The sequence below is a fragment of the Trichechus manatus genome, unplaced genomic scaffold, assembly GCF_000243295.1.
Source record: "Trichechus manatus latirostris isolate Lorelei unplaced genomic scaffold, TriManLat1.0 scaffold00147, whole genome shotgun sequence".
Classification (NCBI taxonomy): domain Eukaryota; kingdom Metazoa; phylum Chordata; class Mammalia; order Sirenia; family Trichechidae; genus Trichechus; species Trichechus manatus.
This window is the reverse complement of record NW_004444083.1, coordinates 2,176,810-2,200,351: the sequence shown is the minus strand read 5'-3', so window position 1 is coordinate 2,200,351 and position 23,542 is coordinate 2,176,810. Positions and strand designations below refer to the sequence as shown.

Here is a 23,542-nt window from a genome sequence, read left to right as displayed (position 1 = left end):
CTTAGAAGGATTGCTTCTGCAGAGAGAGGGGTCAGAAGATTTTGAGATGGGAAGAAAAAGCAGACAAGGAGAGTAGTTAGGAGGCAGATACAAGAATACGTTCATAAGATGATGAAAACTTAGACCAAGATAGTGACAGCAGAACTGGCAGGGATTTTATCAGCATTTGATTCACTTAGAGTACAAATTTTATACCACAATTTTTCAAAACTTGGTATCTAGGTTACTCATGTCATATCTTTTAAAAATGTAATATGCTTTCAAAATACATTAATCGTGATGGTACACTCTTAATTGGTACATTCAAAATGACTAAATTATTCCAGTTAAATTATGGAAAATTTACCTTTGATCTTTGCATTGTAGATTCTAGGGAATGACAGTTTTTATACTTTATTATACCAAATTGTGAAAGAGAAAGATTTTATTGAAATTATAAATGATAACTGTTTTATGTTTAATATAATTCCTACTTTCATTGCTATTCAAAGGATTTTTAAAGTATATAATAACATATGCATCCATAGTCTACTTAACAGTCATCATCATTATTATTATTATTTTGGAAGTTTACTAGAGAAGAAAGTATTTTGGGGATGGAGAGGTAAGGAATACTTTTGACCCTTCTATTGGATTCTACCAAGAGCCCCTGATGAAAAGTCCCCCTCTCTATTTAAATAGTTATCCAGTCTGATAATTTATATATGGAGTGAAGAGGTGTTTTTCATCCCACCTTGGGGCATTAGGGTTTCAGCAGAGTTAGTTCAAGGTCACTCACTGTCTTAGTTATCTAGTGCTGCTATAACAGAAATACCATAAGTGGATAGCTTTAACAAAGATTTATTCTTTCACAGTTTAGGAGGCTAGAAGTCTGAATTCAGGGCACCAGGTCTAAGGGAAGCCTTTCTCTGTCTGTTGGCTCTGGGGGAAGGTCCTTGTCATCAGTCTTCCCCTGGTCTAGGAGCTTCTCAGCACAGGGACCCCGGGTCCAAAGGACACGCTCCCCTCCTGGTTCTTCATTCTTGGTGGTAGGAGGTCCCTCTCTTCTCTGCTTGCTTCTCTGTTTTATATCTCTGAAGAGATTGACTCAAGATACAACCTAATCGTGTAGATTGAGTCCTGCCTCATTAACATAACTGCCTCTAATCTTGCCTCATTAACATCATAGAGGCTAGGATTTATAGCACGTAGAATAATCACATAAGATCACAAAATGGAGGATAACCACTCAGTATGGGGAATCATGGCCTAGCCAAGTTGACATACATTTTTTGGGGACATAATTCAATCTGTAACACCTACCAAGGAATAAGGAAAAGTGTGTGTGTATGTGAAAACACTTCACATGTTTATCTGTTTTGTATATTAGGTCAGGAGTAAGCTTTTGATTCAATAGTAAAGTAATTCTAAAAACATTGAAATCAGAGGTTAAGAGCTACAGCTGCTAACCAAAAAGTCGACAGTTTGAATCCACCAGCTGCTCCTTGGAAACCCTAAGGGGGTGTTCTACTCTGTCCTATAGGGTCGCTATGAGTTGGAATCGATTTGATGGCAATGGATTTGTTTTGGTTTTTATAATATTGTGTCATGTGGATGTAGAGAATGGCAATATGATAGGATAGAAATTGATCAAGAAGCAACAGCAACTTGAGCCTGGTATGTTTGCAGGACAGGAAGGATGGAAAAATGGAGTAAGGGAACTGACTAAGACCTCACAGGGCTTTGAGCTCACCTTGAGCAGAAGTCAGAAGACATCAACAGCTGATGAAAGGGCCCTAGGCCGGAAGCCAAAGGAGAGAGCCAATCAGAGACTCGGGTGTGAGAACCAGCCCTGGGTGTTAGGAAACCTTGAGGGTAGGGGTGTGCCCCAGGATAAGCCATCCCTGGAGCATCAGCAGTAAGGGGCTCCCTTTCCTTTAGGATGAGACACCACAGAAATACTCTGTGGGTGGCATGGGAACAAAGATATTCAGAACCAAGAAGAGAAGCAAGGCATCAGCATTAGACTGGTCAGACATAACTCTGAAGCTGGGCTGAGGATATACCTATTGGGCTGAGCACTTAACAATTTGCTTTAGGATATAGCTATTGTGTCTTAAGACTCCTGACACTTATGCACAATGAGCTTGCACTGTAAATAATGATCCATTTTGAGGATTTGCTGTAAAAGACAGACTTGGGTCAGGGGTAAAGAAAAAGGTCTTAGTCCCAGGATCAAAGGCTAAATAGGCCCATCTCCTCTTCCTGGCTGGGTGGTGACCTGCCCCACAGTGAACATGCGAAGCCTCTTGTTTGAAAGTGACTGAAGTCTTTGTCAAATCTCCTCTCTAAACCCACTTTCCTTCATTCACAAAGACCTTACAACTGGCATAATATCGTTATCTAGCCATATGGTTAATTGGATTACTATCTTTTCACTTTTCTCCTTTGAAAATCAATATTATCCTTTTATGGATAATATTAAGTGAATTTTCCTATGTTCATACAGTCCCTACTATACATTATTGATTCTCATTTATTAGTAATTTTCCAAACTAAGTACTTTGTCACGTTTATTATGTTAATTTAAAAATTATTATAATACTAAACAAATACATCTATACCTTTAATGTAAAATCTTTAAAATAAAAATCCTTAATATAAAATAAAAATGGTAGCATTAAAAGATGGGACATTTATTATCCACTGAAACAAATAAAGAATTGTTTATTGTTCTAAAAGTGAAGTAAATTTCTAAATGTTGTTGTTAGGTGCCATCAAGTCAGTTCTGACTCATAGCGACCCTACGTACAGTAGAACAAAACACTGCGTGGTCCTGCACCATCCTCACAGTCATTGCTATGTTTGAGCCCACTGTTGCAGCCACTGTGTCAATCCATCTCGTTGAGGGTCTCCCTCTTTTTCGCTGACCCTCTACTTTACTAAGCATGATGTCCTTCTCCAGGGACTGGTCTCGCCTGATAACATGTGCAAAGTACGTGAGATGAAGTCTCACCATCCTCACTTCTTTTTTTTTTTAATTGTACTTTAGATGAAGGTTTACGGAACAAACTAGCTTCCCTTTAAACAGTTAGTACACATATTATTTTATGACACTGGTTAACAACCCCACAACATGTCAGCACTCTCCCTTCTCGACCTTGGGTTCCTATTAGCAGCTTTCCTGTTCCCTCGGTTGCCTGCTAGTCCTTGTCCCTGGGCTGGTGTGCCCCTTTAGTCTCATTTTGTTTTATCACCATCCACACTTCTAAGGAGCATTTTAGCTAGATTCATATATTAACATTTCTTGTTTTAACTCTGTATCAATACTATAAATTGTATTTAATAACCATATATATATTTTTTACTTTTAGTGACAAAATTGCCACTGGTTCCTTTGATAAGACATGTAAACTATGGAGTGTAGATACAGGAAAATGTTATCATACCTTTCGGGGCCATACAGCAGAAATAGTGAGTATATTTCACATTTTGTTATATTTTTTATGTTGCTCTTTTTTCTTTTAGAATTCTTTATAAATGTAGTGGAGCTACCCTTATAATTAATTTTCTAATTTGCCCAAGCTTTAGTCTATATATGTTTTATGCATTGGTGTGGATATAATTTAAAAACAACTTTAGTTGTCACATCTTGCAGATGCTGTCAAAGACCTGTATCCTGCATTGACTGAGTAGACATGTCATATGATAAGCATATGAGTACAATATGTAATCTTACTTTTTCTTCTTCATTGACTTCTCTTTAAAGGACAGACTCAGTGAGGGTTGATGAAGCTATTAAAATAGCTTTTACAAGAACTTTTTTATTATTATCATGTAAAATATTTAGGCTGATAGTTTTCTTGATATCGTTAGAATTCATATTTGCATAAATAGCTCTGATACTGTAAATAGCATTCACTGTTGGGAAGCCCTTGCCGTTGGCCAATTCCGTGTTACATTTTATAGCAATTAGTGAGATAATTGGCACCCTAGGAAACAAGTAATAGCCTTTAAAAATAAACAGTCTGCTTTTTTTAGGAGTAAAATTTATTTATGTGCACCCTTCAAATTCATGATCTATTCATCCAACAAGCGCTCACGGCACTTGGCTGCACACTGGCACTTTAATGGCGCTCACCGTGCATGAAGCACTGTCCTACACCCTTTGCATTTATTTGCGTTTATTTGCTTAGTTGGGCCTCCTGACAACCCTAGGAAGTAGGTGTTGTTATTTCCCCATTTTACAGATGAGGATACTGAGTCATAGAGAGCTTAAGTAACTTGCTCCAGGGCACAATAAAGATATAATCTTGGTCCTCATAGAGTGCCCATACTTACATACACTTTGGAATTTTGAAAAGATTTTCTTTCTATATAGATCTTAGGAAGACATTTGTATTTTTCATTGTCAGCACATCCATGGAATAAATATTTACTAAATATTGACTTTGCGTGCAGCCCTGGCCTACGTGGTCGGGGCACCAAATAGGATCAGACACAGTTCTTGCACTTCAAAGACTTTGCAGTCTAGTAGGAGGAGTTGGGTGTTAATGATTAAGTCTGAAGAAGTGCTGCAGGTATGTTAGAAGTGGGCGAGGAGTTTAGTGAGGGCAAAGAGGGGAGTGGTCCAGTCTTCTTGGGCAGGAGGAGGTGTTCTGGAAAGACTTCACGGAGAGGGGGAAGCATTCCGGACCGAGGGAACAGTACTGGCCAGTGCCCAGAGGGGTGGCCAGCAGTGGTGTGTGTTTGAGAACCCATGTGGCTCTGTGTGGCCAGTGCAGTGCCACCCCACCTCCCCCATGTGATGGCATGCACAGAATATGTTAATATGGACATGCATCATACTGGGGTCACCTGTCTGAGGCCCATGACCAGAGGTGATAGGTGAGGACCCCTGGGCCTACTCAACTGCCTGAGGCTCAAGGGCATACCTGTAGCCCATTCAAGGCTAGAGCATAGGGCGTGAGTGATTGAAGTTGCAGAGTCAGGCAAGGGCCATATTACAGAATTATAGAGGACCTTCCATACCATGCTAAGGAAGTTGGACTTTATTCTGTAGGCAACCTGACACTGTTGAGACTTTTCAGCTGGGAGGTAGTGTGATCAGTTTTGCTCTTTGGGAAGATCATTCTTGTGGCTGGGTGAAGGAGGAATAGGAGGTAAATAAGATCTTCTTGCAGTCTAAGTAATAAATGATGAAGGCCTGTTGTAAGGCATATAGGAGAATGTGAGAGCTATTAAGGGAGTCGAATGAGTGGGACTTGGTTACCAAGTAGATAGGAGGCATGATTCCCTGATTTTGGACCCAGGTGACTGGCAGCATCATTCACCAATTCCTAAATAAAAGAGAACAAGTTTGGTTCATCTGACTCTCTTGTCTTAGGCAGATTGATGCTATCCAAATGGAGGCAACCATTTGGCAGTTGGCTCTTTGGGGCTGGAACTGAGAAGTGAGGTCTGGGAAGGAGACATGGACTTGTGAGTTACTGGTATATGGGTGGCAGTTGAAAGCACTGTGCAACTGAATTTCCCAGAGGAAAAGTAGAGTATGGAGAGAAGACTGTCAAAATCTTGGAAAAATGGAGAGGAGAAACCTTCACAAGATACCAAAAAGAAAAGAAGTAAGAGAAGAAAAGGAGAGCACTGTCAAAGCTGTCAAGAAGGGAGAAAATATCCAGAACCAAGGAGTCAGAGGTGCCAGATGCCAGAGAAGTTGAGTGGGATGACTGACTGAGTCTCTTGGGTTGGACATTTAACCAGAGTGGTTTTAGTAGAATGAATCCCGTTGCCATCCAGTCAATTCCAACTCATAGCGACCCTACAGGACAGAGTAGAACTGCCTCGTAGGGTTTCCAAGGAGCCGCTGGTGGATTCGAACTGCCGACCTTTCGGTTAGCAGCTGAGCTCTTAACCACTGTGCCACAAGGGCTCCAGTAGAATGAATAGGAGAGTGAGTTAGAAAGAGTGAATGGTAGCAGAAAAACATTGATGGCAGACTTCTTTTTCCAAGGAATCTGGTTGTAAATGGGAAAAAAGGTAGTTAAGAGGGGCACATTCAGAGAGCCAAGGGAGGATTTGTTTTTATGTGGGAGAAACTCAAGTATGTTCATAGGCCACCAGGAAGGATCTAGTATAGAGAGCAAGAAGAGTTAGTGGGCACCTCCTTCCCAGGAGTGCATGGAAGGTAAGGTTCTAGAAGGAATGAAAGGATCACTCTTCATCTGAGACTGAAGGAAAGGAAAGTGAGGGCCAGGTGAGGAAGTCCCACCTAACAGGCCAGTTTTCTCAGGGAAGAAGTAGAAGGCCAGGTTACCTGCTGAGGAAGGGTGAGGATGGGGCTGGGGACAAGAGTGGACAATGGGGAATATACTGAGCCAGAGACCTGTTAAACAAAGTATGGAGTGGTGCCAGGGGCTTGTCTGAGGACAGAAGGCATGAATGAGCAACACCATAATCTGCTATGCAATTTGCTTTAGCTGCCTTAGCTGAGTGGTGAGGCAGGGAGAGCAGATGACTGGATAAAATCCCAGGTGGATAAAAGTTAATATCATGAGTTTGCATGAGGGGTGCTGTTGAAAGACAGGGACAAGAGTGTCAAGGATGCTGGCAAGAGTGAAGCCTCACAGGGTGCCGGCTACATGAGATGATGAACCAGGAGAGAAGGAAGGGGTCCAATGAGATGGAAGATATACTGGTGGGGGTGGTACAGAAGAGAGAAGGCTGACACATCAGAAAGTAGTAACTGGAGACTGATGTATTGCAGTTGAATCTTCTAGAGAAGATATGTCAGGGTCCCGGTTGGCCATGGGAGGGATTACTGAAGAGAGTACAGGGGTGCTGGATGAATTACCCACACAAAGGTCCTGGCCACCTAGGACTTGGAGTTGAGACTCTGAGCCAGCAGCCAAAGCCCTTGATGGATGAAGGGGTACTTGAAAGGACTGTGATGGCAGCAATAAGGAAAACGAAGCCCAGATAGCATGAACCTCAAGGAAGAAGGGTTTTGCCTTTGTTCTTGTTTCTTCTCTGGTCTGGACGTGGCAGAAGGAGCCAGCGCTCCTTCACGTCTGAGCTGGGGGATGCCGGAAAACAGGCAGCCTTTTCTCAAGAGAGGATCGCTTCAGGATTCAACCTGGAGAGGGCAGGTTACTCACACATGTTTGCTGTTTTGGTATGCATTGGTACAAGGAACTGAATGGAATCTGCTAAGGTGGTTGCATCTTGAAACTTTTCCTGTATATGATTAACAATTTGAAACTCTATCTTTTAAAAATGTCTTCTGTTTCGTGTACTTTAGGTGTGTTTATCGTTTAACCCTCAGAGCACATTGGTGGCTACGGGAAGTATGGATACAACAGCCAAACTGTGGGACATTCAGAACGGAGAGGAGGTGTCCACTCTAACAGTATGTTAACAATGTCAGCAGCTGCAAGGGCTTTATCTGTTCATTAGTTGTTATTTAGGATAAGCCTACTGTTTGTGTTGTTTTTGTTACAAAATAAATTCTAAGTTAGATGTTTTTAAGCCATTGGTTTTCAAATCGTAGTGTAAGAGTGTTCCAAAAGACTTGGCTGGAAGTGCCAGGGAAGCCACCATTTTATTTTTGACTAACTTTAGTCTGTAAAACACAAACTATAGCTTAAAGCCCCTCATCATCCCTCTGACTAAAAGCAAAATTGGTGGACGCCAGCACTTGTTGGAAGAGGAAGAACTGGAGAACCATTCCAGAAGATTCCTTTAAGGGATGACAGTTAACAGTCCTCTCCTCTCCAGGCGTAGGACCTTCCTGTATTAAGTATGAAATGCTAAGGGGCAAGTGACAGGAGATGAAAGGGTAAAAGGACACACTGCCCCACAGACTGAGTGCTGCTGGAAAAAATATCAGGACCCCTGACTCACCACCACCATGCTTCCCACACCTTCCTGTGACACTTCATCCCACCCCAGCCCAAATTACCAAAGCAATAATAGGGCTGTTCTCTAGTAATCAGTGGAAACAGCTGGATGGGCAATCCATAGTTTTCTTCTCCTTCCAAAGTTATTGATGGATTAAAAAAAAAAAAAAAAATAGAGCCCCTTTTCTAAGAAAGCACTCTTTCTGAACTTAGTTCTTATTATTTCATGGGTTGCTTTTTCACTACCTCTTTTTTCAGGCATAATATGAAGAAAAAATCCCCATTAATGCCTGCAGCTCCAACTAAAATCCTTCTTTTTACTGACTGTGTCTAAGAGCATTTGAAGGAATAATCCTGTACTGTGTACCTATCTGCCACCAGAGAATGCTTCTGTGTGTTTAGAATTCTAATGTGCAACTGCATTTAATTATTGTCATTTGGAATCAGCCAGAAAACTGATCTGTAAATGAACTTTTCTAATTCTTTGTATTACTTTAAAAATGCAATGTTGTTAATTTACTAAAATAATTAGGGAGAGCAGGGATATACCCCAAGTGGGATCCTGTTATCAGTGAATCTACTGCAGTGAATCTACTGTTTGACCTATCAGCGCTAGACTGCAACCAGGTGGAAGTCAGGCCAAAGGCTTGGCATTCATTTATCTATTTCATATAAAATGTCAACTTATATGAATTCCTCTTTAAAAAAAGATATTAACTGTACTTCTTAAACAGTTTTCTTTGCCTGTATCATCTGCTATAAGGAGCCCTGGTGGTGTGGTGGTTAAGCGCGTGGCTGCTAACCGAAAGGTCAGTGGTTCGAACCCACCAGCCAGTCTGCAGGAGAAAGATGTGGCATCTGCTTCCATAAAGATTTACAGTCTTGGAAACCCTATGGGGTAGTCTATTCTGTACTATAGGGACGCTATGAGTCGGAATCGACTTTATGGCAACTGGGCTTTTTTTGAGGGTGGTATCATCTAATATCAGCCCCTGAAGGATACAGAACTTTCTAGAGTTCCCCAACGCAATGCGAAAGAAGCCCTGTGTTGTCCCCAAGCATGTCCTCCATATCTGCTCTTCCTTAGATTTTTTTTAAACATCTTTATTGAGGTAGACTTAAGACAGTAACTTTCACTTGTATTAAATGTATGTCATTGATTTTTAGCAAATATACAGTTTCAGAATCATCACCATATCCAATTCTAAAACATTTCCATCACCCCAAAAAGAAACCTCATGCCCATTAGCAGTCACTCTCTATTCCCACCCAAGGCCTAAAAAAAAAAACAAGACAAAAAAAAAAACAAAAAACAGTTGCCATTGAGTCAATTGACTCCAACTCATGGCGACCCCATGTGTATCACAGTGAAACTGTGTTCCATAGGGTTTTCAAGGGTGGATTTTTTGGAAGTAAATCACTAGGCCTTTCTTCTGAGGCACCTCTGGGTGGACTTGAACCTCCAACCTTTCTGTTAGCAGTGGAACACATTAACCATTTGCATCACCCAAGGACTCCACTCCTAGCCCTAGGCCACTACTAATCTACTTTCAGTCTCTTTAGATTTATCTTTTCTGTCATTTCCTTTTAGGCTATGATATTATTTTATCTATGGGTGTAGAAATTGTTTTATCTACGGGTGTACATACCTGCTCTCTTTCTAGGGACATTCAGCTGAAATCATCTCCTTGTCGTTCAACACGGCCGGAAATAGAATCATCACGGGCTCTTTCGATCACACAGTCTCCGTGTGGGATGCTGCGACTGGAAGGTATGAATTTTTTAGCCTGCATCAGGCCGTTAAGAGGAAACTCTTTGTTATTTATTAGTTTAATTTAATATTAACTGTCTTTTAGTTTCTATAGGAATAGGACACTTCGAAAACATAAATTAACTCATTCTTTAAGGGATATTTCTAATCCACAAAAAGGTGTTTCCCAGGAATGCTTGGCAAATAATGCCAAAGCAACATGAAAGGAGAATATTAGAAACAGCATGGTTATATAGCTTGATTATTTGTTCCCTGTACTATATAATCAAATCTCAGTGGACTGTCGTTGGGGTAGGCATGGATATCATGAATAATACAACTCATAGCTAATTTCCCAAATTTAATTTAGTTCTAGAGCTTCAATTTCCTTCCTAATGATTTTTAGTTCTAGTTGCTAAGAAGTTAACTAAATTAGCCTATTTGTGTTATAAAACTCTTTTCTTGGACTTGTCTGCATTTTGATGGAGGGGCCAATTACCAGGGGGTAGTGACCAAAATGTATGCAATAAGAAAGGCGAGAGAAGCCAGTTTGATGGGTAGCTCCTGAGCAACCAGGGATTCACTCATCTGGTATTAAGAATCCTTCCAGAATTTCATACTACCTTTGTTAATTTTTACCCATTCCTTTTGGAAGTGTTAGGTCTTACATGTTATTACCTTTGATTATTTAAAATTTTAAATGCATTTTTCTTGAAATAACATTAGGAGCTGGGTGGACTCTTTTTGAGCTGTCATAGAACACTTTTTGCTTTGTTATCAAGGATACTGTTTTGTATAAACCAAAATTTAGATTACCTCCCATCAATGGACTTGACCTCATTTTTTGTGCGCATATCCTGAAGTCAGGTATCTTTCCCCAGTTTTAATTTTTTTTTTTTCCATTTTGTAGTAAGGTGTATACCTTAATTGGTCATTGTGCTGAGATTAGCAGTGCATTATTCAGCTGGGACTGCTCTCTAATATTAACTGGCTCCATGGACAAGACCTGTATGGTGAGCTACAGAAATACCTTCACTTGCTAATTCTTGTGTCTGTCCTTTTTACTGCATCAGAATATTCATTGTAATATTAACAAATTTCAAAGGTTCTATAAAATTAAAATATTAATTTAGGAATAATAATTGCTCTTTGTTTTTACTTCAAGTTTCTGATTTCCCAAGTTGGAAGGAATTATGATGTAGTAATTTCAATTGACTCAAATTTATTTAAAGGTCTTATTTCAAAAGGCACATTCTTTTTTTAAAATGTCTTCCTGTTCATTTATAAACTTTGATTAGTGTGAACCTCAAGGAGTCTCCACACAAGGTCTCCTTGCCTCTAAGTTTCTGTACTATTAAAAAATGGCTAATAAGAACTTATGCTCTGAAATTATTGTTTGATTATACACCAAATGTGGTATAATCTTATCATGTACTTTCCATTCCCTGGAATTGTGGTTTTAGCATGATATCATTTATATAAAAAGAGGACATCTCCACTCCAATCAGTAAAGCATGCACTTGAGATTTTTTCCTTATGTAGTGGCAGATTTGCATGGATCCATTCAAATATCTGCCTTGGCTTTCGGTATGAGTGAAATGTGTCTTGCTAGATGGCTGGCTGTGGTCTCTGACCATGAATTAAAGTCAAACCAAACATACAAGAATTATGTACGTGATTTTGGCGAAGTTAGTTAACCGGTCATAAGCATGTTGTAAAGACTACTTCTGGCCATATTTTCTCTTTAGACAGGAAATCATAGTCTTTTAATTTTTAAATTGCAGTTGTGGGATGCTACAAATGGAAAATGTGTGGCAACCTTAACAGGCCATGATGATGAAATACTAGATAGCTGTTTTGATTTCACTGGAAAGTTTATTGCAACTGCTTCAGCTGATGGTAGGTAACCAGTTCATCCGTTTAATTCATGGAGAGATGTATGCTTTGTTTGATAAACATGTATGATTCTACAGTATGGGTCATCTCCCTGATGACCAGCTATAATGGAAACTATATCTGCCTCATTTCCATGATGACCATGTATGTTATTACTTTATGTCTTTATCATATCCTTGATAACCACATGTGGTGCTATACTATGTCAGAGTCAACTCCTAATGACCACATAGAATGCTATACTATGTCTGCATCATCTCCTTGATAACTACGTATGATGCTGTATTCTAGATCATCATCTGGATACTGCATTATGTATTCATCATTTCCCTGATGACCAGGTAGACACTATACTATGTATGTCTGCGTCATCTTCTTGATGACCATGTATGATAATACATATACCCGTGTCATCGTCTTAAAAACCAGGTATGATGTTACATTATACCTGCCATCATTTCCTTGATTTGCCACATATGATGTTGTACTATACCTACATCATATCCTTGATAACTGTGTATGATGCTGTTTTATGAGTCATCTTGCTGACAGGTATGTATGATGTTACACTATGTCTGTAGCATCTCCATGAAAGATACATGTAGTGCTACACTATGTCTACATCATCTCACTGACAACCATATATATTCGCACACTATGTATGCATCGTATCCTGGATAACCATTTATGATACTGAACAATAGGTCTTCCTCATGACTATATATGAGGCTACACTATGTTCGTGCTATCTCTCTGAAACCACATATGACGATTCATTTTGTCTGTGCTGTTTCCCTGACAAGCGTTTATGATGCTTCAGTATGTCTGCATCGTATGTCTGACAAGCACGCCTGACACTACACAATTTCTGCATCATCTCCCTGACAACCCTGTATGACACTATACTACATCTACCTCATGTCATTGATAACCATGTTGGTACTATCCTATGTCTGCATCATCTCCTTGACAACAACATATGATGCTGCACTCCATCTGCATCATCTCCTTCACAAGCACATGCGATGCTATAGTGAGTCTACCGTGTGTCATGCTGTTCTCTGAGACATCACCTTGACAACTAAATATGATGCTATACTATGTCTGTGACATCTCTATGTCTGAAGAGAGATGATTTTACACTATGTCTACATCTTCCACCTGATGACCATGTATGAAGCTATACTAAGTCTACATCATGGCTCTGGTGACCATATATGATGCTACGTTGTGTCTGCATCATACACGTGACTACTATATGTTTTAAGTTATGCTATGTCTTTGTCATTCCCCTTAAAACCACTTGTGATGTTACACTATATCTAATTCTTTTATAACCTCATATGATACTATGCCATATCTGTGTCATTTCCTAGAAATCCACATACGATCCTAGAATATTTCTGTTTCATCGCCTTGATGACCATGTATGATCTACACTATGTCTGCATCACCTCCTTTATGAAAACGTATGATTCTATATTATATCTGGGTCATCTCTTTGATATATGCTTCTGACACTGTACAAAACATACATCATCTCTATGAGTACCATGTATGATGCTATATTATGCATTGTCTCCATGATTAGCATACATGATGCTACATACTCTGCATCATCTAAATCAGGTATGGGTGAGGCTGTGTATGATTCATCCTGGGGCAATATTCTTCTCCATCTGTGGACCTGTGAGACTAGAAAGCAAGTTATCTGCTGCTAATATACAGTAATGGTATAGGAATAGGACAACAGTTATAGATATTCTTTTTCCAAAAGGGAGAAAATGGAAGGAAGAAAGGAGTCACTGGCTCCAAGCAGTTTTGAAACTCAACTGGGCAAACTCCATTCAGTTTCAAGGCATGGGAACAATCCTCTGTGGCTCAAGGCTCCATCCTCTGGGCTCATGGCTGCACCCTCAGGGTCAAATTATCCACCTTCTGGTTCCAAGGCTTTGCTCACGTAGCCATCCTTCCTTTTACATGAAGGGTAGCATACGTTTGCTGCAGAGTAGTTATAACAGACTGTTTCCTGCCTGTAGACTTTTGAGAGTCCAACAGCCTTCTTTTTTCTCCTTTCTCTCTCTCTTTGAATCCAAGCTAGCAGTGTTTCTTCTGCTATAATATTCTCAAAAACCTTGTGGGTCTTCTATTTATGTCATTGGTGTTCACTTCCTTGACAACAGGGTCCTCCACAGATTTTTCCTGGAAAATATCTTTATTTCTGGTGTTTCATGAGATGGGTGAAGGTATCCATGAATTGTATGCTTAATTTTGTCAAAGAACCCTCTGTATGAAAGAGTATTCTGAACCTCCAGTTCTTCTGAATTACTACCAAAATGCTGTCTAGCCACACACCTGGTTCTCTATTTGGAGAATGCTTTCCTAACAGTGAATCTCCTAATTGTATCATCTTTAGCAGTATGCATAGGCAGATGATTTCCCAGATCACTAAGTCTTGGTTCCATTTTGTTTTTATGTTCCTTCCCTCAATTTATCTCTCTCCTCTTGCATTTTACTTAAGCAGTAAGAAGAAACTAGGCCACTCCTTCAACACTTGGCATGGAAATCTCCTCAGCTAAATATTCTACATCATTATTTACAAGTTCTGCTTTCCACATAACTGTAAGACACAATTCAGCTAAACTTACTGCCACTACAAAGCAAGGGCCTCCTTTGTTCCGGTTTCCAATAACGTGTTTCTCATTTCCTTCAGAGCCCTCACCAGCAGTCACCTTTTCCATCTGTATTTCTACCAGCATTCTGTTTTTGACAATGTAAGTATTCACTAAGATGATACAGGCTTTTACTGCCATGCTCCTCACTTCCTTGTGAGCCCTCACCAGCAGCACCTTGAATGTCTATATTTCCACCAGCAATCTGTTTAAAGTAGTCTAAGTTTTCTCTGCATTGTGTGTGATACACGGAGGATCATCTCCTTGATGACTGTGTATGGACCTACTCATTGTCTGTGCCATCTGCTTGTCATCAGGTATGATGCTGCAGTAAGTCTGCATAATTTCCTTGATAGCCATGTATGATGGTGTACTATACGTACTTCATTTCCTTGAGAACCATGATACATATACTATATGTCATCTCCTTTAGAACCATGTATTATGTTACACTATTTCTGAGACCTCACCTTGATAACCATGTGTAATATTATACTGTGTGTGCTCCATCTGGTTGAAATCCGTGTATGATGCTATACTATGTGTTATCTCCTGAATAACCGTATATGATACTATACTATTTATGTTTCATCTCCTTTATAATCATTTATGATGTTATGAGTTATCTACATAAAGCACAAGAATGATGCTATGTTGTGTTTCTGTCATCTCCTTGATGATATCCATGTATTATGCTATATTATGTCATCTTGTTTATTACTATGTATGATACTGTATTCATGTCATCTCATTGTATGATTCTACAATCAGTCTCTGTCAGATCCCAGAAAATAACATATGATGCTCCACTATCTCTTGGTCATCTTCCTCATGACAACGTAATATGTAACTCTATGTTACACTATGCCTGTGTATTTCCCTGATGACCATGTATGACACCAAGTGTGCCTGCATCTTCTGTCTGAAGACTGTGTTATACACAGTCGTATAACTGTATAACTGTGTCTGTGTCATCATCCTGAAACCACTTATGATGTTACACTACATCCTCTTCAAGCCATTATCTCCATGAAGATCATTTTAGATGCTGTATCATGTCTTCATCATTTCCTTGGTTACAACTTACGATTCTCCACTATGTTTCATCTCCTTGAAGCTGCATATGAGACTATATTATATGTAAATCATCTTCTTTGGAACCATCTTATGTATCATCTCCATGGTAACCACCCATGATGCAATGCTATGTCTGTGTCAACTTGCAAACTATATGTGATGCTATATTATGACTTATTTTCTTTTTAAAATTTTATTGTGTTTTAGGTGAAAGTTTATAGTGCAAATTAGTGTCTCATTCAAAAATTTACACCCAGATTGTTTTGTGACATTAGTTGCAATTCCCACATTGTGTCAGCACTCTCCCCCGTCCATCTTGGGTTCTCCGTGTCCATTTGTCCAGTTTTCTTGTCCCTTCCTGCCTTTTCGGCTTTGCTTTTGGGCAGGTGTTGCCCATTTGGTCTCGTATGCTTGATTAAACTAAGAAGAATATCCCTCACGTGTGTTATTGTTTGTTTTATAGGCGTGTCTAATCTATAGCTGAAAGGTGGACTTTGGGAGTGGCTTCAGTTCTGAGTTAGCAGGGTATCTGGGGGCTATGGTCTCGGGGGTTCCTCCATTCTCTGTTGGACTAGTAAGTCTGGTCTTTTTTTTTTGTGTGTGCGTGAATTTAAATTTTGTTCTACATTTTTCTTCCATTCTGTCTGGGACCCTTTATTGTGATCGCTGTCAGAGCAATTGGTGGCGGTAGCCGTGCACCATCTAGTTCTTCTGGGCTCACGCTGGTGGAGGCTGTGGTTCATGTGGTCCTTTAGTCCTTTGGACTAATATCTTCCTTGTGTCTTTGGTTTTCTACATTCTCCTTTGCACTAGATGGGATGGGACCAATAGATGTATCTTAGATGGCCACTCACAGGCTTTTAAGACCCCAGACACTACTCACGAAAGTAGAACATAGAATATTTTCTTTATGAACTATGTTATGCCAGTTGACGTAGATGTCCCTGATGAATTATTTTCTTGATCACCAGTTATGATGCTGTACTGTTTCTGTGTCATCTCCCTAACTGCCACATATCATGCTACACAATGTGTGCATCAGTTCCTTAAAGACCACTGTTAGTTTAATTTTCTCAGTCATCCGCTAGTTCACTCTAGCAGTGATTCTGTTCTCGATAGGGAAAAAACAAAATAAACAAGTATTTTTTAAAATTTTTTGGCATGTTTTCTAAACCTCTGCTCATTCTGTGATTTAGGCTTTGTAAGTAGTTTTGATGTTTAGACCATTCTTTTTCTTTTTCTTTTCTTTTGGTCTTTGCTCCTCATTTCGTTCTTAAGAATTATGATCTCGTTCAACAGCTACATCTCTTTTTATTACAGAGTTTCAGACACTTTGTTTCTCTTTTCTGAGGCTTTAAAATATGCTTTTGTAAACTTTAGAGCATTTGTCCATGCAGGAGATTCTCTTTTGTGTTATTAACAAACACAGAACTGTTGTTTTCCTTTAAGGCTTTTGAAATATCCAACTCAGTAGCATGTTTTATATTTTTTTATCAAATTAACTCCACAATAACAATTCTTGTCATTGTGTCCACTTTCTCTTAAAGTTTACATTGTAATAAAGGTAAGTAAAAATTGTATAAAGATATTTTGCGTTCCTCTAAATGAAAAGTAAGTATTTTACCTCTGTCATTTTGTAATTTACATTAAGAAAGCATCCTTCATCTGGCCAGGTGAACTGTAACTTTTTTTTCTGACACTAATTTCACTAGTGCTGTTTTTCTCTTTCTATATTTATTAAACTCCTCCATTTCTTAATTCTAAGAAAATGTACATACTACTTCTTTCATCCAAGCATCTGTCTACCCATCCTGCATTTATTTATTGTCTCCTATGTGCCTGGCATCTCCTAGGCACTGGCGCTACAGCAGAGAACAAAACATCTTATTAGCTCTTTCTGTTGGAAAGAGTTTCCTAGAGAACAGTGGTGATTCAGTGGTAAAATTCTTGTCTTCCGTGTGAGAGACCTGGGTTCCATGCCTAGCCACTGCACCTCATGCGCAGCCACTGCTCATCTGTGAGTGGAGGCTTGTGTGTTACTATGATGCTTAATAGATTTCAGCAGAGCTTCCAGACTAAGACAGATTAGGAAGAAAGGCCTGGCAATCTACTTCTGAAAATCAGCCAATGAAAATCCTATGGATCACAATGGTCTGATTCTCTTGTACGCGGGGTTGCTGTGAGTCCCCTGACTCAATGGACGCTAACAACAACAACAGCTCCTGTTTGTCCACTGAGTAGTGGTTGCTGCTCCTTCTTTGGAAGGTCTCATGTACCTTCCAGATCTGTAGACTCATACCTGGTGCATGATGCTGGCATAGCTACTCTTTTCTCTGGAAACTTATTTTGATTCCTTTCTTTCCCTTCAAAAACTTTCTCTTTTTGGAGTTCTCCCCTTTTCCACCTGGGAACACCTTGTTTCCTCTAATAAACTCTGGGCTGGAGAGGCTGTCTTGGAGACTGAGCCCTTTCACCTTCCTCTCCTATAGCTTGTAGTTAGTGGCTGGCTCTCACTTCAGGCAAGAAGACGATTACTTAGTACAAAGCTCGTGTGTCAGTGGGATGGATATTTAGATAATTCAAGGTCTGTGCTTCAAAGTTTTATATTTCAGATAAATTTATACATATCTTCACCCTTCTTAAAAAGGAACAGCAAGAGTTTTCAGTGCAGCCACAAGAAAATGCATTACCAAATTGGAAGGGCATGAAGGTGAAATTTCAAAGGTGAGTTGCTTTCTCATTTGGAGCAGTTTATTTGCTTACACACAAAAAAAAATCCAGTATGCTTAGTATAATAGACCTATTACTTAATGCAGCCCTTGCTAGAACGGTGGTACAGTGGTTAAGAGATACGGCTGCTAACCAGAAGGCCAGCAGTTCAAATCCACCAGCCACTCCTTGGAAACCCTATGGGACAGTTCTATTCTCCTTTAGGGTCACTATGAGTCGGAATCGACTCGATGGCAATGGGTTTGGGTTTTTTTGTTTTTTTGTTTTTTGTGCTGGAATGGAGGTGCTAAGGTCTCTTCAATCTTATTCTTTCTAGAAACCAGTTACCTAAAGACTTAATTTTTAAGTGTGTTCTCAAACTCTGTAATAAGATAAAAGATTTCTAAAACCTTTTAAAAAGTATAAAACGGTATTCTCTTCAGCCATCAGGAAAAGATTTAGCTAGCTGAAAATACTTAATAAAGCAATTTAAGGAGCTTACGAAGTTCTTTCCCTGTCTCTAGTAACCAGACGTTTGTATTATATAAAATCGTGCCTTGCAACAAATATCAGGTATTCTGTAAATTAGGCGAACCTGAAGTATTTTCTGGAAATACTTAGCACTTATAGTATAAAATTATCCGTTTTGAAATGCTAAACCTTATCTTAGAATCCTCTGTATGTTGTTTTTGCTGGGTGCTGTTGTGTTCATTCCGACTCATAGCGACCCCATGTGACAGAGCAGAACTGCCCCAGAGGGTTTTCTAGGCTGTAATCTTTACAGAAGCAGATCGCCAGGTCTTTCTCCCACAGAGCCACTGGGTGGGTTTAAACTGCCAACTTTTCAGTTAGCAGCCGAATGCTTAACTGTTGTGCTATAACCCACCCCCCCCACCCCCCCAAAACAAACAAACAAACTTATTCACAGAACACGGTTGTCCAGTCAGTGATCTGAGGTTTCAACGTGTTTACATTGGAAAATTATAGAGCAGGCTGGGACTTGGTGACTCTTGCCTCCCAGCGCAAGCCAGTTCCCAGGCCTCATACCTGACATCAGATTTACCCCTTCCTTCTAAAACAGCACCTCAAGGGTTCCAGGTCTCTGCAGGCCCTGTCCAGACCCCAAGCCGCCTCTGCTGTGCTCTCTTCCACAAGCCTCTGCGTCCCGTGCTGGTGGCTGTTGCGCTGGGCCTGTCAGTGCTGGCCTCTGCGGCGGAGAGAGGGCAGTGCCTGGGCTCTTCATAGACTGGGAGGCTGGAAAGCCTTCGGGACTGGCAGGAAGTGGGCGGAGAGCGTGGATGTGGGAGACAGGCTGAGGACAGAGCCCGAGCCGTGTTTCTGAGTGTCTTTGACACACCTGAAGTATCCCACTCAACAAGTATACATCTGTTTTGCGTGTGTGAATACAAAGAGTTTTTGAAACTCCATATTATTGCATTTTTATGTCAAGTGAATATACTACTTCACGAATTGCCGTTTGGTAATGGCATTTTTCTGGAGTCCTGCATGGTGCAAATGGTTAAGTAGTCAAATACTAATTGAAAGGTTGACGGTTCGAACTCACCCAGAAGTGCTTCAGAAGACGGGCCTGTTGATCTGTTCCGAAAGGTTGCAGCCTTGACAACCTTATGGAGTGCAGTTCTATTCTGCAGCACGTGGGGTTGCCATGAGTGGAAATCAACTCAGTGGCAACTGGTTTGGTTTTGGTGATGGCATTTCAATGAGGGGTAAAGCTAAGGCATTCATTTATTCATTCGTTCATCGAATACTTAGTGAAGCTCCTTGGTGCTAGGCGTTGTGCCTGGTCCTTGTGACTGATGGCCATGCCCTCAACAAATCTGCAGTCATGGGGGAAGTGACCCAAAGAGTTGTCTTTTGATGATTTAGAGAGGGACGTAAGGGTGACACCTAAAGGAATGGATGACTAGCAGGTTCCTCTGACAGTCACTCAGATACTAGTTGGCAATGCCCTGCACGTGGAGGCTCTCAGAAAATATTGATGGAAAGTGCTGCACTTTGGGTAGCGATAAACGGGAAAGTTCTCTCTCATAGGCCTAGGTGTCATTTATTCTATGGCACAGACTGCTTTTATAACAGAAAGTTGAGTGGCAGAGATGGCATCGGGTACGAAGGAACCTGACTTGTGTTCTCATCCACACCAGGGCACTGATTCTTGCTTTGTGTGAAGATGGCCATCACGGGGCATTGGAAAGAAGATAGGCTGGGGAAGGGGGTACTCAACTTACAAGAGTGGTTCAGTCTTTATCTGTAGCATTGTGAAGGGGTAGGTCATTAAACTTTTCATGTACACTTTCTCCTCACTTAGAGACTATCTTGTTATCCAACATTTCACATTTACAACTATTTTGCACATTAATGACATACATCTGGCAGTAACGAACGCCTAGGTGCTAGCTTTGATGGTTAAGGTTATATGTCATCTCGGCTGGGCCATGATTCTCAGTTTTGCGATGATGTAATTTAGCAGCTATGTAATGATGTAGTCATCCTCCATTTTCACATAAGGCCAGTTTCACATAACAACCTGGTCTTTGGAACCTAACTTATCATGTCGATAAGTGAGGAGAGGGTGTATTAATCCCTGCAATGTTTTTCCTATAATATTCTGTGTGAAAATAAATGCCAGGCTGGGAAGGTGACAGCTTCTTAGTAATGTCCCCTTTGTGCTGATTAAAAGTATACTAGGAATCACACCAATCTGGTGTTAATAAAATACTGTGTTTGAATTTTCTTATTTCACCTTTGCAGATTTCTTTCAACCCCCAGGGAAACCGTCTTTTAACTGGCAGCTCTGACAAAACAGCGAGGATCTGGGATGCTCACACTGGCCAGTGCCTCCAGGTTCTTGAGGGGCACACTGATGAGATCTTCTCATGTGCTTTCAACTATAAAGGCAATATCATCATCACAGGTATGGGAGAGGTAAACACCACAGGCTCAGCTTTCCTTTTAAATTGGCTATTAGCATTCCCAAGCTGAACACCAAAAGGAGTTTACCCCACTGCTACCCCTTCCCCCTCAGCCTCGGGCGCATTTTGGTGGGCTCTGGTGGCTCCATTGTTTGATTGTAGTTGCATCAGGAACCACACGAGTGAGCTCTGCTGCCCATGGTGGTGCAGTGGTTAAGCACTCAGATGCTAACCAAAAGGTCAGCGGTTCAAACCCATCAGCCACTCCACAAGAGAAAGATGTGGCAGCCTGCTTCCGTAAAGATTGCAGCCTTGGAAACCCAATAAGGCTCTTCTGCTTTGTCCTGAAGGGTCACTATCAGTTGGAATTGACTCAGTGGCAGTGAGTTTGGTTTTTGATTTTTGGACCCTGAAGGTTAGGGAACCCGCAGCACCCAGCACTGCTCCACGCCAGGCTTGTCATTGCCACAGATGGAAGGTGAATGGCGCCCCCTGGAGGAGGAGATCAAGGTTGCCTTGGAGTAGCGGGGAGGGTGGAGAGGAGGCAAAGTTCACTTTCTGGCTGACTCTGAGAAAAATCTAGTGACATTTTGAAACGTTCTAAGTGGAAGGTGCTGCTTCGTGGCACGTGAATCAGCCAAACCTGGAGATGTTCAAATTCACTGCTTTTCCGCTTGGCGGCATGTTGGAAGGAGGGCAGGAGGAAGAAGCAGAAGGGGATGGTTGACGCAGCTACGTTCTCGGGTCCTCTCCAATCCTAAGATGCCATGAGTCCATGAGTCTTGCTGGTGTGAGTAGGACGGGACCTGCTTATTTAACACCAGCCGTAATCACGCAAAAAAAAAAAAAAAAAAAATGAGCACACCTTCAAAACTGCTTGACGTGCTCAGGGGCTCTGCAACTAGGCACTGGGAATCTGACTCATTTCGCACGCTAATAACTCATGGTGACCCAGAAAACGTCAGCTGGTAAAAGAGAAAGTGAAGTGAATACACTATAAGAAGAAATAACTTTGTGAAATTTGCTTTATTAGGCAGCAAGGATAACACCTGCAGGATATGGCGTTGACCGACGGAAGCCTGTTGGCGAACAGACTTGCCAGCAATGGTGATCAAGAATTTGAGCTTCAGAGATAGCAAGCAAACTATTTTGATACTTCATACACTTTATTTATTTATTTTTTACATTGTCTATTTACACACTCTCTTCTTAGCTTCCCACATATGACTATTAAAATCAATGTAGTTCTGTGTTTTCTTCTATATTATTTGATGGGAAGGATAAGAAACAGCATACTGTTTTGACAGATGTCACTGGTTATGTCAATGTTGTTTTATTTTTTTAAGGCTATGAATAGCATCATGATACTGATAAACCAGAGTAATTGAACCATGTGTCTCCAAGAGTCTACTTTAAAGGTTGTTATTATTATAATTTCAGCAACATAAAATTTTTTGGAGAAAATTCTTTGTGAATTGTATGTCTATATTCATGATGTATTTTTTCAAGGGGACATGTATGTTGGGAATTTGGTGAGCAGTTTTGTTACTTATTTCCTTATTTTGCGTTTTGGAGCTAAGAATGAGAGCCACAATTTTGGAATAGAAGCTTAACTTTTCCTTCCCTCATCTTCAGAAATGTCTCTCTCTCCTACCCACTCCTCGACCAACAAAAAAAAGTTGTGTATTTACATCATATTAAAAAGTTTGAAAAATCCAATCCGGGAAGCTTATAGGGAAAATAAAATGTACCCCATTTAATAACACATATATTCTAGATGGATAAAACTAAAAAGACCAAACTCTTGCCGCCGAGTTGATTCTGACTCATGACAAGCCCACATATGTCAGAGCAGCACTGTGCTCCACAATGTTTTCAATGACTGATTTTTGCGAAGTAGATCACCAGCTCTTTCTTCTGAGGTACCTCTGGGTGGATTCGAATTGATGACTTTTCAGTTACTAGCCGAGCGCTTAACCAGTTGTACCATTTGGGTTAATAACGGACTGAAAAAAGTGTATGCAGATTTATTTCTAAGGAAAAGTTAAACAATAGACATTTTATTTAGACTATTGAACTTAAAAATCTGGGTTGAAAACAATTGACATACCAGAGCAAATCATCAAGTACCAAGCTGAGTACTGCTGAAGTATAAAAGATTGTGTGTGTGTTTCTTTTTTAAAGCAACGAAGAGCATAGTTTTTCCTTCTTTCACCAGTGAAAACTTGAAAAGATTGCTGTGTTCTAAAATGGGATACACTTGCACACTTTTATTTGTTCTCATCACACCCAGTAGGTGGCACTGTTTGCCTTTGACAGATAACACAAAACCCATTGCCCCTGAGTCAGTTCCGACTCATAGCAATCTTACTGTTCTTGCTTTTCTTACAGTTCCAGTTGAACAAGTCTGAAGAGTCAACTTTTCATTCTGTGTTCTTTATAGATGAGGGTTATGTGGGGATATATAACAATGCACAGGTTATGGCATGGTTTAATAGGACCGTCTTGGCATATCTGAGGTAAACGACATATCTCATTAATCCTGATGCAATGTAGAGATATTTTCCCGTCTATTTGTGAGGACAAAGACTGGTAGGATGAATAAGAGATAGTTCTGATTTTTCTCGGTAG

General features: G+C 40.3%; 1 protein-coding gene across 1 annotated transcript in view; it reads left to right on the top strand.

The window, feature by feature from the left end:
• The window catches only part of DAW1 (dynein assembly factor with WD repeats 1), a 50,703-nt gene extending 28,724 nt beyond the window's left edge, over nt 1-21,979 (top strand). Inside the window, exons 6-13 of the mRNA XM_004385818.1 lie at nt 3,354-3,453; nt 7,280-7,387; nt 9,542-9,648; nt 10,538-10,640; nt 11,412-11,526; nt 17,920-17,996; nt 20,751-20,913; nt 21,945-21,979. Coding sequence (XP_004385875.1) covers nt 3,354-3,453; nt 7,280-7,387; nt 9,542-9,648; nt 10,538-10,640; nt 11,412-11,526; nt 17,920-17,996; nt 20,751-20,913; nt 21,945-21,979 — 808 coding nt within the window. The remainder of the gene's footprint in view (nt 1-3,353; nt 3,454-7,279; nt 7,388-9,541; nt 9,649-10,537; nt 10,641-11,411; nt 11,527-17,919; nt 17,997-20,750; nt 20,914-21,944) is intronic.
• Nucleotides 21,980-23,542: the final 1,563 nt, after the last annotated feature.